General features: G+C 52.2%; 1 protein-coding gene across 2 annotated transcripts; it reads right to left on the bottom strand.

Moving 5' to 3' along the window:
* Positions 1-6,661: 6,661 nt before the first annotated feature.
* On the bottom strand, positions 6,662-10,434 carry DNAJB1 (DnaJ heat shock protein family (Hsp40) member B1). 2 transcript variants are annotated; one of them, XM_067733602.1, is made up of 3 exons: positions 10,126-10,434; positions 8,367-8,947; positions 6,662-8,064 (listed from the first exon to the last, which is right to left on the bottom strand). In XM_067733602.1, exons 1-3 carry the CDS (start codon positions 10,334-10,336, stop codon positions 7,834-7,836), a joined length of 1,023 nt encoding a protein of 340 aa, XP_067589703.1. In that variant the 5' UTR covers positions 10,337-10,434; the 3' UTR covers positions 6,662-7,833. The 2 variants fall into 2 exon arrangements, with proteins under 2 accessions (XP_067589703.1, XP_067589704.1); XM_067733603.1 differs by lacking the exon at positions 10,126-10,434 and adding an exon at positions 9,648-10,099.
* Positions 10,435-12,253: the final 1,819 nt, after the last annotated feature.

The following is a 12,253-nucleotide window of genomic DNA, read 5'->3' on the forward strand; positions in this document are numbered from 1 at the left end:
TGGCATGAGGGATCTTTTAGCTGCAGCATGTGGGATCTAGTTCCCTGACCAGGGATCGAACCCAGGCCTCCTGCTTTGGGAGTGGGGAGTCTTAGCCGCTGCACCACCAGGGAAGTCCCGTTGGAAAGAAATTTTAAATTTCACTGTAATAGAACATATACATTTTGTGGTTTGTGCCTGCGACATTTCATTACGGAGGCCCTTTGTACCCTTAAATCACAAAGTTTTTTTTTTAACCCATTCTATGGTTTTTCTTATCCTTTGTCTTTTTTCCACCTCTAGTTCATCTCACGTTGTGGGGTAGGATACAGTCATATTTCTCCATAACCTGCACTGCTCACCAGCTGTGGGACCCAGGGTGAGCCCCTTCCCCCTGTATACCCAGTTGCCTCTTCTGTAAAATGGTGATCATAACAGGACCCCCTTCCTAAAGTCATTATGATTATACTAGGATAAATGAACTATTCTGTGTCAAATGCCTCAAAATGGTGCTGGGCAGATAGTAATTGCTCAGTGAACACCAGCTGCTATTATTAAACTGTTGTGGTGAATAACACAGTCTTCATAACAGAAACATGATAGAAATAGATACATTTATTATCCCTTACTGTGTGCCAGGCCATGTGCTGGCTGCCTTTCAGGAGTAATTGCACTGGATATCTCCCCCATTTTACAGAGGAGGTGACTGAGGCTCAAAGAAGGGGAGCCACTGGGTTCAAAGTTGCACAGCAGCTCATGGGTGTGATGCTTTAGCTCCTCCCCCAGCACTTATGACATCCCTCTGGAGGTGTAGGTTGCATGTGAGGCCTGCTCCCGAGATGTGCGGGACAGGTTAGACCCAGGAAGGACATTGCTGAGAGACGTTGCCTCGGCCAGAGTGATCTCAGAGTTTGAGCCTGGCTCTTTGTGGCCTGTGGTTTGACTCCCCCTATTAGCTTGGCAGGACTGGACTGACTCAGCGGGATGGGCCTTGAGGGGAAGCAGAGGAGGTAGGCTTGACTGGGCTAGGTCCTGTGGCCCCAAGTCTCAGCCCCAGTGCCAGCAGCTGCCTTTGGGTGCTGGATTTCAGGAAGTCACCATAAAACCCAACAATAGTGCTGCTCTCTGGAGGGCCAATGGGTAGATCTCCTTTCAAAATACATCTCCAGTCATTTCCTACCACCTCCTTGGTCACCACCTGGTCCAGCCCCATCACCTCCCACAGCCAATTTCTCCCTGATCTCCCAGCTCCACCCTGGATCATCCCCAGGTCTATTCCCCCTCCCCCCAAGCCCTACAGCACCCAGAAGGCACCTGTGAGCACCTAGGTCAGTTCTCACCCTTCCTCTGCTGATGACCCCCACAAAAAAGCCATGTGCCTTTAAAATACTTTGATGAACTATTTCATCTGGAGTCAGGCCTGGCCACACTGATGCCCAGCATAATCTTCCCAAGGAAAGTTGAGCCCCTGTTGAGACAAACCAGCCAGACGTCCGCTCCAACTTCCAGGCAAAAGCAAATCATGCCGTGTCCCTCCTGACTCAAGGTCTTTCAACTGGCTTCTCCTCTGCCTCAAGCATGGGGGCCAGTCTCAGAAGGGCCCTGACTCTGGGCCTGTCTCATTCCTGGGCACGCTCCACTTTACTCTCTCCTGCTCTCTCTGTTTCACCCACACCAGGCCTCAAGGGCCTCATGCTTCTGAGCTCAACCTTGCTTGGTCCACGCCCCTGGTCTGTCTAGGAGCCTCATCCACAGGGCCGCAGCTCCAATGGCCCATCTCTGCACCCTGACAAGCTCCTATCCCTTGGCCTGTGCGCCCGGGGCCCACCATGCATCCTCTCTCCAAGCTCTCCGGTCGTGGGAAGTACTTACTTTGCCTGCTATCACAGGCTGAATGGTGGACCCCCAGAAGATATATGCCCGTGTGCCTGAACCTCTGAATGTGACCTTATTTGGCATGAGGGTCTTGCAGAAGTAATTAAATTAAGGATCTCAAGGTGAGGTCATCCTGGATTTAAATGGGCCCTGAATCCAACGTGTCCTTATAAGAGACAGAAAAGAAGACACAGACACAGGAAGGGGAGATGGCCTCGTGAAGACAGAGGCAGGGATTGGAGTGATTAGCCACAATCCAAGGAACGCCAAGGATTGTTGGCAACCACGAGAAGCCAGGAGAGGTGCATGGAACAGTTTCTCCTTCGGAGCCTCCAGAAGGAACCAACCCTGTTGAAATCTTAGTTTTGGCCTCCCGGCTGCCTGAACTGCAAGAGAATAAATTCCTGTTGTTTCAGGCCACCCAGTTTGTTGTACTTTGTTACAGCAGCCGCAGGAAACTAAAACAGAGGTCTGTGTTTCCTGGAAGACTGTGAGCTCCACGAGTTCCCCCCGCGCCACCCCCCTCTCCCCGCCTCCCCGATGGCTTTGTTTGCCTCTCACTGGGTCCCCTGGGGCCTAGTGTTGAGCTGGCCTTCAGGAACTGTGCCCAATGACTAATACATGAATCCTGAAGTGGAAACAGGATCCTAGGAAATAGGGGCTTTCCTGGAGCCAGACAGAATATCCCCTTCTTCCAGGTGGGAACTGGAAGCAGTAGGGTATGGGGGACCCCTTGCTGGGGGTACCCACCAGCAGACCTCAGGGCTGGGTGTGTTCCTCTGCACACTCCGTGACACGAGCCGTGATATGGCAAGTGTTGCAGGTCCACTTTGTCACCCGATTACTCATTCAACAAACACTCAGAGTGTCAGTTCTGGGCCAAGGGCAGCCCTGGGTGCCAGTGATGCTAAGATTATTAGGGCATGGTTGGTGACCTCAAGGAAACTCAGGTTGCTCAGAAGGAGGACCTTCTGGAGTGTTCCCAAGGCTATCGCTCCTCTCTTCATGACAAAGAGGGAAGTTGTCTTACTGAATAATCATAGAGTTTGAGAACTCAGAAGAAATCAGACACCACCACGTCCCCCTCTGCCACCAAGCATGGAATCAGCAGGCCGTGAAAGCATTCTCAGGTCCGTGGGAGGGAGCGTGAATTTCTGTACTTTTAAGGACTAGATTTTAATAGAAAATAGATGCTTATTGTTTGCTTTGTGCTATTTGGAAATGGAAGGTTGGTGCGTTGAAATTTCAAGAGACTGATGATATAGCTCAGGGACTTGAAGTTATACAATCAAATGACAGTCTCCCCCCTTCCCCACCCACCCCCTAAACAAAGGAAAATTAAGACAAAGCAAAAACCAAAACCTTTGCAAGCTCCTGCCTCACTCAGGAAAAGCCAAAGTTCTCCAGTGGCCCAGCAGGCCCTGCACCGTCTGCCCTGCCTTCACCTCCCACTCACCCCTTGCTCTCCTGGCTGTACCTTAAACTCAGGCATGCTCCTGCTTCAGGGCCTTTTCACAGGCTGTTCCTTCTGCCTGGAAGGTCCTTCCCTCAGTATTCACATGGATATCCCCTTACCTCCTTCAACACTTTGTTCAAATGTCACCTTCCCTGTGAGGCATTCACTGACCATGTTACTTAAAACTGCACCCAACACTCCCTACCCACTTGTTTTATATTTCTCCATCACTCTCATCACAGTCTAGCATGTTAGATGATTTATTTATTCTTAATTTTCTTCTTTCTCACTCCACTCACTAGACTGTCAGCTCTGCAAAGGCAGGAGTCTTTGCCAGTTTTGTTCACTGCTGTGTCGCCAGCATCAGGAAGAGGACTGGGCACACTGTAGGTATTCAATAAATATTTACTGAATGGACAATGCTTGTTATGTGTCAGGCACTATGCTGGGTCCTTCAATGATTAACAACTAATGAGAATAATTAATATTTAAGGAGACCTGGGGCAGGTTTACCCCAACTGCCTTAGAAATATGTGTTTGTGTTAATTGCCCACTTGCTCCATGCCAGGCCTGTGTGAAGTTCTTCTCAGGGGTTAGCTGTCTGAGTTCTGGCTCTGGGGGAGTGAGAAAGTTGGGAGTGGCTATGATTAGTCCTGTTTCACATGGGAGGAAACTGAGGCTCTGAGAGGTTTGTTATTTGTCCAGGGGAATGCAGTGAGCAGAATTCGAACTCAGCACAGTCACACTCCAGAAGCCAAGTTCTTAATACCACGTTCTTTTGCCTTCCCAATGCCCCACCTTGCCCAGTTTTCACACCTCTATGAAGTCTGTACCTTCATTAGCCCTGTTTTTAAAGGAGGCCACTGAGACTCAGAGAAGTGAAGTCACTTGCCCAAGAACACACAGCTGCAGAGTGGCAGAGCTGGGAATCAAACCCAGGGCTGCTCAGTCCTAGAGCCTGATGCTCCACTGCTGCTGCCGAGTGAGCAGGTGGTGACAAGACAGCATGGGAGTGAGCCTGCTTTAGGTAGTTTCCTCAAGTTGGGTGAGGGCTGGGGTGGAGCTGTGGGTCTCAGGGGCTTGCCTGGGGATTTGGTTCCTGGACCTGACCCGAGAGCACTGACCCAGAAGACCCTGGACTCACCTCAGTCTTTAGAGTTACCAGTTGTGGGCTGAGAAACTTTCACATTGGGATACAAAGATAACTGACACAGTGCTTGTTGTGTGCCAGGCCCCGTTGTGTGCTTATATATCTATATCTGAAAATCCTTACAACCCTAGAAGTACTATTATTATGCCTATTTTACACTTGAAGAAACTGAGGCACAGAGAGGTTAAGTCACTTGCTCAAGGTCACACAGCTAGAAAGTACTCGAGCTGAGATTCAAACCTAGAAGCAGGAGCAATGATAGAGGAGAGGTAGGGGCCATCAAACATTGAACTAGATCTTCACACCCACCTGAGCAGGCCTGGCAGAATCGATGTTTAGAAAAACAGAAGTGAGGAAGCTATTTCCATGACATGTGAGGAAAAAAAAAAAACACATAGCATACAGTATGTACCACTTGTATAAAAAAAGAAAAATATATTCGTGCAGCATCTCAGAAGGAAATGCACAGGAGACACTGGGAACATTCACTGGGGGTGGACTCAAAAGCAGGGTGGGAGGGAGAATTTTTAACTCTATGTGCCCTTGTAAATTTGGTACTGCGATTACATAGCCAAAAATTGAAACTGAACATTTAGAAATTATGCTTATGCTTATATAAGCAGACTCTCTCTGGGAGGACGCACAAAAAACATTTTTAAAAAAGGAAAAATTTTCTAATGCCATGGCTTGTCTACAGTGGTTCTGAGGAGGGAGGGGACTCGACTTTTCACCACAGGCCGAATGTAAATTTTGAGTTTTCTACTGTTTGCATCAATGCGACACTCCTGGTGCGATGGATAAAGATGAAGTGGGCCCGAAAAAGAGGCAGCTCCACATGCACCGACATGGAAGGAACTCTGAAACGTGGTCAGATAGGCAGCATGGGAAAGTAAAAAAGATCCATTAACTGGAAGCTAAGGAGGAGGAGAGGTCCACTTGCAGACAAGCAGACACTTGACACACACAACCGTGCCTAGCGTGGGCAAAAGCTGTACATCTGAGGGGCAGGCTTTCTGTCCACTAGGGTCCTTTCTGTCTTTTTCACTGTGAACATTTTCCTAGACTCACACTGCCCCATCCACCACCCTGGTTAGGTTATTGCTCTAAATAAGTTACCAGAACTGTGACACATTAAGGCTTTGTGCACGTTCGTGCTGGTGGCCCTTGGATATGAAGTTCACAGGCGCCTGCTATGTAATGAGGGAGACGGGGGCGGGGGGATTGGCAGCCCTGGGGGTCTGTGACCCCAACCAAGGCCAGGGCCAATTCTGCAGTAAATGTCATCTTGGTCCCTGGTTCAGTGAACAAATCTTGTGATAAGGTCCCTTTTGGCTCTGATACTCCAGGGGTCACCTCCCAACTAGGATGGCCTCTCTGGGCTCCACATGGCTGCCCTTCTAAGACACCCAGGTCTTACCCAAGTCACCGCTAACCACGTGTGGCTGCAGCTACCAAGCAACTTCTATTGAATCTTAAAGAATTTCTGTTTTAAAAGACAAAACATTCCCATCACTGAAGAAAGTTCTCTTGGACAGCACTGCTCTTAGACTGTTTTCAGTGGTTAAATTCTTTCAGTGCGAAGGGAAAGCCACTCCTACGTTGACGTTAAACATGGTGTTATTTAAGTTTTTACATCAAGACGTTTCGTAGCAAAATAGCAATACATTGTTTTCCGCCTGTGTAATTACTTACCTTAAAATAAAACCAGTTCCTTAAAAAAAGTTGCAAAGTAAAAGCAGTTTCAGTGGCCTGCAGATAAAGGGAGGGCAGGAAACAGGTCTTCACCAGGGCAGGGCCAGCCCTGGGTTGGAATCCTAGTCTGGTTTGGCCAGGGTCTGCCTGACACCAGCCTGTTCTAGCAAGTAAGGAGTGGGGGGAGATACATACACCTCCCTTTGGCCCCAGCAACCAGACCTTGGAATATTGGGAGGGCACCTGCTTAACTTTGGCCCCAACCTTCACAGAAAGCAAGCTCTGAGTCCACTGGGCTCTCCGGATGCCTGGATCGAGCCCTGTGGGTTGCTGTTATCCACACCACATCCAGCTCAAGGAGGGTGACTTCTCTCTCCCTTGCAGAGGACTCCTGCCTTCTGCTCACCCCTCCCTCCCACCCACCCACCCTGGCCGCCTTTGGAGGGCTGCCCAGACCCCACCCCAGCCCGTCAGCAGAGCCCTCAAACAGAGTCACAGGACCGCTCCCCTGAGGTTTAGCATCAGTCTTTAATGCTGTCACACTGCACACTGACAAGTCACACACTTTGGTCTTGTGTTGGCAGTGGCAACTTACAATGAGTCTAAAGGTCTGAGCACCAGACTGGCCTGCAAGGAACAGATACTTGTTCCTACATGCCTCCCCCCGCCCCCACCAGGTTCCTTCCGAATTCCATCATGGCCCCTTACAGAGAGCAGCAGCTGCTGTGGACTGGTTTCATTTGAGTGCACACCAACTTTACACGGAATTATAAAAACATATTTACAGACGTTCCACAGTGCTCCTGTAATCAGAAGCAAAGACCCTTTTATCAAAAGGGATTATACCTAGGGCTGTGCAAAATGCAAAAGGATCAGATCCTTTTGAGAGTCCAGAGTCCGTTAAATGAAAAATCACCTGGGCCACTGGTAAATCCCAGGTGTGCCAAAAGATTGCCTTACAGAAAAGGAAAGTGAGCGCGCCCAGCCTTGGAGCCAGGGGTTGAAAGGACCCCCTGCTCCGGCCAGGGCCCCAGACGCTCGAGGGAGAGGCAGCTGCTCAAGTTGCTCGCTCACTGGAGGCCGGCTCCCTTGGTCTTGCTGGAACGAGAGAGAGGTATTGCTTGTGGGAGCCAGCCAGGCAGTTCGGCAAAAATAGTCTAGGTTCTCAATTTGAGATGGCAAGAGAAAAGACGCGATTCTTCAGGGGAAGAGTAAGACGTGGGAGACAAATACAGAATAAAACATGAACTGATTACACAACAGAAACTGAGGAGTGTACAAGACCTGGTAACCAAGAAGGCAGGTCCATACCACGTCTAACATCTGCAAGCAAAGGGACTACAGAGGGATCAAGTCCAGCTGTGGGTCTGCCTCTCCCCCTGGGCAGGGCCTGGGGGAGGAGGGTGTGGGCCCATCCCGGAGGGCGGCAGGACCCAGCGGGGCAGACTGGACTGCCTTTTCCTGCTGTCCCCACCACCTGCCACCCTATCGCTCGAAAAACCACTTAAGTCTAGTGCACGACTTTAAAAGATTGTGTAATATATTCTCTGGAAAACATTCAGCAGTACGAAAGCCCGCCCTGGGCCCTCCCGCCCTCTCGCGGGTCCACAGCTGGTGGAACAGTCTGGAAATCCTTGAGCTCTGGAAAGGTCCCTGGTCAATCCTTGGGGAACACAGTTGACTATATCGGAAGAACCTGCTCAAGAACGGTTCTTGACGTCTGGGGAATCCTCTCGGGGAAGATCACTTCAAACTCAATAATAAGGTCTCCACGTTTCTCGGGCATTTTGGGGAGAGGAAGTCCTTCTCCAGGAACTTTTCGCCGCATGCCAGGCCTGATGACATCTTTGAATACAACAGGTATGGTCCTGCCGTCCAGAGTTGGGACATTCACTGTACAGCCACACAGAGCCTTGGAAAACAAATGGACAACGTTAGATAGAGAGTAGCTTCGGAAGCTCACATCCTGCCCAGAGGCTGTTTAATGTAAGGTAAGCACCATGAGGCCTTTGTAGCTAAGACCCCGCCCCCAGACCCACCCAGGTCACCAGCACAGAAGCTCTGGAAAAACAGAGCCCTGGAAAGTCTTGTTGCTACTGCACCTCCCAAGCCTGGCACACACCAAGAGCTCAGAAATATGTGTCAAGCAAATACTGAACTGTGTCAAAAAGCAGCTTTCTCCCTCCACAGACGTTGCCCTGCCTAGTGCCTTACCTCCCGAAGGGTGATCCTGGCTGGGTAAATGACATCAGAGCCATCTCTCTTAAAGATATTGTGTGGCTTGTCCTTTAAAACAAAGACGATGTCGGCTGGAATGTTGTTGGAGGTCTGGTCTCCTTCCTTGGGGAAGGTGATTTTGGTCCCTTCTTTCCACCCCCGCTTCACTTCAATGGTCAAGATTTTGTCTTCGTTGCGAATGCTCTTTCCATCAGGGTTCAGCCGCTTATGAGAGATTTTCATTTTCTTGGTACAGCCGCTATAGATCTCTTCAAGTGATACCCTGAGGTCATGGGTGACAGGGGGATCTTGCTTCCTTCGGGTGGGCTCTTGGGCAGGGCGGGAGCGGCCAAAGTTCATGTTGGTGAAGCCACCCATGCCCATGGGGAAGCCTGAGAATGGGTCATCGATGTCCATGCCTTCCTCCCCGTTGCGCTGCCCAAAAAAGGTGTCAAAGGGATTTCGGCCACCGAAGAACTCAGCAAACATGGCGTGAGGGTCTCCATGGAATGTGTAGCTGAAAGAGGTACCGTTAGCACCACCGCTGCTCCCGCCACTGGGGCCACTGCCCTTTAGGCCTGAAAAGCAAAAGCAGAAGAAATCAGATGGCTGGCTAGGAGCTTAGCTCTCCAGGAGCTTTCCTTAAGGAAAAAAGCTTAGAAGTCATTGCGGGAGGGATTTTTTTAGCCTGTCTGGGAAGAATAACGAAGAACCCCAAGCTTTTACCTCCCACTTGCAGCGGCAAAAACAGAACCCTTACTCCCCAAGGTAGGTAGTTCATTGTGGCATGACAGTAGTGAAAGGCTCAAGCTCTGAGATGGCCATATCTCTTGGGGTCACCCAGATCCTCACACCTGAGTAACCCATCCTTCCTGCAATGTTACAAGGAGTACAAAGAATTCACTAACAGATCCGATGAAAAAAGCACAACCCAGGATCAATTTTCACTAAATGTTTACTCTTAAATACTTTAGGGCTAGAGACGTGTGGGGGAGTAGAGATGAAGGTGAAACTGTAAACGGAGACTTTCAAATTCTCACACCCTGGCACTTACTACCATCATTCTTATATAAAAAGTCACTTATTTCTTAAGACCAAGCCCAGAAGCCAGCCTGAGTCATCAACGGACAACTGGACACCAAGAACGCTTTCTTTTTCCCTGAAGAGAGCTACCCCGGGGAGGCTGGGCAGAGACAGGCCCCATTGCTCCATACACCTTGACGGCCGACTACGTGCCCGGCACGGCACGGAGCCAAGTAAGCACTTTACAGGGATTACCTCACTCCACCCTCGGAGAGCTCCGAGAGGTCGCTCGGCATTAACTGTCACTCTCGTTTGCAGGCTCACTACACGCAGGCTGTGCCCGGCGCTCAGCCAGAGGCCCCGCCCTGCACCTCGCCCAGGTGAGCCTAGGGCCCGCGGGGCCACAATGCCACCACTCAAGCTAGGCCTCCGAACCCTCTCCTTCAGCACCCCGGACCGATCGGGGCCGTGGGCGGAGGCGGGAGTCCAGGGAGGGGCAGTCCCAGACATACTAGAAGCTTCTGGGCGAGCAGCGCAGCCAGGGCTGCTCCTCCCATCGGGCGGCCGCCTATCCGAGACCGAAGGCCCGTGTGGCCAGAGGGCGGGGGCTGCTCGCCCCCGGGGGCCGGGGCGTCCCCCACTCCCCGGGACGCCGCAGCGTGGCCGCTGTGCCTCGGTTTCTCCGCCTGTCAAAATACGGGGCCGCGCCCCCGGCCGCGAGCGCGCACACTACCTTCCTCCCCATAGCGGTCGAAGATCTCGCGCTTGCGCGGGTCGCTGAGCACGTCGTAGGCCTCGGCGATCTCCTTGAACTTCTCCTCGGCGCCGGGCTCCTTGTTCTTGTCCGGGTGGTAACGCAGCGCCTGGCGACGGTAGGCCCTCTTGATCTCCTCATCCGACGCACCGCGGGCCAGGCCCAGCGTCTGGTAATAGTCCTTGCCCATTGCCTGCGCCTGCCGCTCGCCGCCCAGCTGTAGCCGTCCCCCGGCTCCGCCGCCCCCCGCTCCCGGAGTCTATATACCCGCCCGGCGGAAGCTTCCAGAGCCCGCCAGCCCACTCCAGAACCTTCCTCCCCGCCCCCTACGCAGTTTCGACCAATCGCCGCCGCCCAGGCTGCGACGCGCAACATCCGGGGCGGGGCAGCGCCGCCAACAGCCCCCTGCGCGCGGCCACGCCCCTTCCCGCTCCGCCCTCGGCAACGCCTCCCCGTGGCGCACGCCCCCGGGAGACGGAGGCCCCGCCCACCCCCCGCGGGAACCAATAGAGATTTTGCTTTACTGCTCCTGACGACCCGGCCGGCCGCGCAGCCCGCCCCCTGCCTGGGTCAATAGGTTACGACGCGCTGCTCCGGGAAGGGGCGGGGTCGGAGAAGGCCCCGCCCCTTCCGTAACAGAAGCAAACGTGCCTGCTCTTATCTCACAGGGCGTGGGAATCAGTTCCTGCCAGGAGTCTCGGGGCGGGGGAGTTACCTAATCTTTCATTGCCCCAGACACCCACCCTGCTTCTGGGACTAAAATTATCCACCCGCCTTCTTCTACCGGCTGTGGGTAGAATGCACTTGGGAGCCCCGGTACTGCCCCTGTCCTCACCTATATACAGTACCCTGTAAAGCGAGGTGAGCACCCGGGACCAAAGTTCATCTCCCTGGAGAGGTCTTCTCAGTCCAGCTCCTTAAGTCTTTCAGTTTACCGTATTCTCAAGAACCCCTGCCACTGAAATTTGAAATTACCCTGTTCCTTGGTTTTCATGCTAAATGTCACCCTTCTCCCAGCCTGCGACCACCACGAGGGCAGGGACTGGGTCTTGTCAGTGCTGGGTCTCTAGTGGCAGAAACGTGTCTGGAACCGACGCTTCGTAAATATTCCTGGCTGTTTTTAATACACCTTCTTTTTCCCCTCCCCACTACCTTTATGATTTGGGGGAGACATGGGCGTGTCATACACCTCTCAAGACCTCTGTTTCCTCATCTGTGGGCAACATGATCCCTTTCGGCTCTGAGAGTCTCGGGTGTCTGTGGTCAAGGGCAGGGCTGACGGGGTAAGAAGGCTCAGAAAGGGGTACCACCTGAGAAGGGAAGAGGGGTGGGTAGGTGGTGGTGCCCTGTGAAGGGGAGAGTTTCCTGGAAGAACTGCTTGGGAGGTCTGGGCGGTGTGACACTGGCTCTGGAGCCAGACAGCCCGGTTTCATTCTTGGTTCCAGCTCTTCCTGGCTGTGTGATCTTGGGCTGGTTACTGAGCCTTCCAGGGCCTTTAGCTTCCTTATCTGTACAATGGGGGTAGTAGTTGTACCTGCCTCATAGGGCTTTGAAGTTGACGTTGATTCAACATTTGTGAAGTGCCCAGGACAGGCCTGGCCTAGAGGAAGTGCTGTCAAAGGGGTGAGTAGCCATCTGGTTGAATGGTGGGCTGCTGAGCCACCCGCTTCCTGGCAAAAAGCTTCTGGTAGCTACTGCCCTTGTGCAGGCTGGAACTCCTGAGAAAGATGCCATGGCCTTCCCCTGCTGTCTAGCAGGGGGATTCCGGCCATCCCTGGCCACCCCGACCCCAGGGTAACCGTGTCAGTAAGGACTCTGGACTAGGACACACACCAGCTGACCTGGGAGGATGAGTCTGGGCTGGGTGCCCAGAGGCACAGCACTGCAGGGTTCCTGAACCAATCGTGGAGGGGAGAGAGTTTGATTTTTTTAAAAGCTACATAAACAGATAGCGGGAGAGTCACCATGGGGAAAAACTCAGAGCTTGTGGATTTCCTCACACTTATAAATTTAAGAGTTAACAGATGTGGCAGCCTCCAAGGGTCTTCACATAGCCCTGAGTGGGCCAAAAACATCATGTGAAGGGTGTCTTTGTGTTTAGGGGCAA

This window comes from Pseudorca crassidens, chromosome 3 (assembly GCF_039906515.1).
Source record: "Pseudorca crassidens isolate mPseCra1 chromosome 3, mPseCra1.hap1, whole genome shotgun sequence".
Classification (NCBI taxonomy): domain Eukaryota; kingdom Metazoa; phylum Chordata; class Mammalia; order Artiodactyla; family Delphinidae; genus Pseudorca; species Pseudorca crassidens.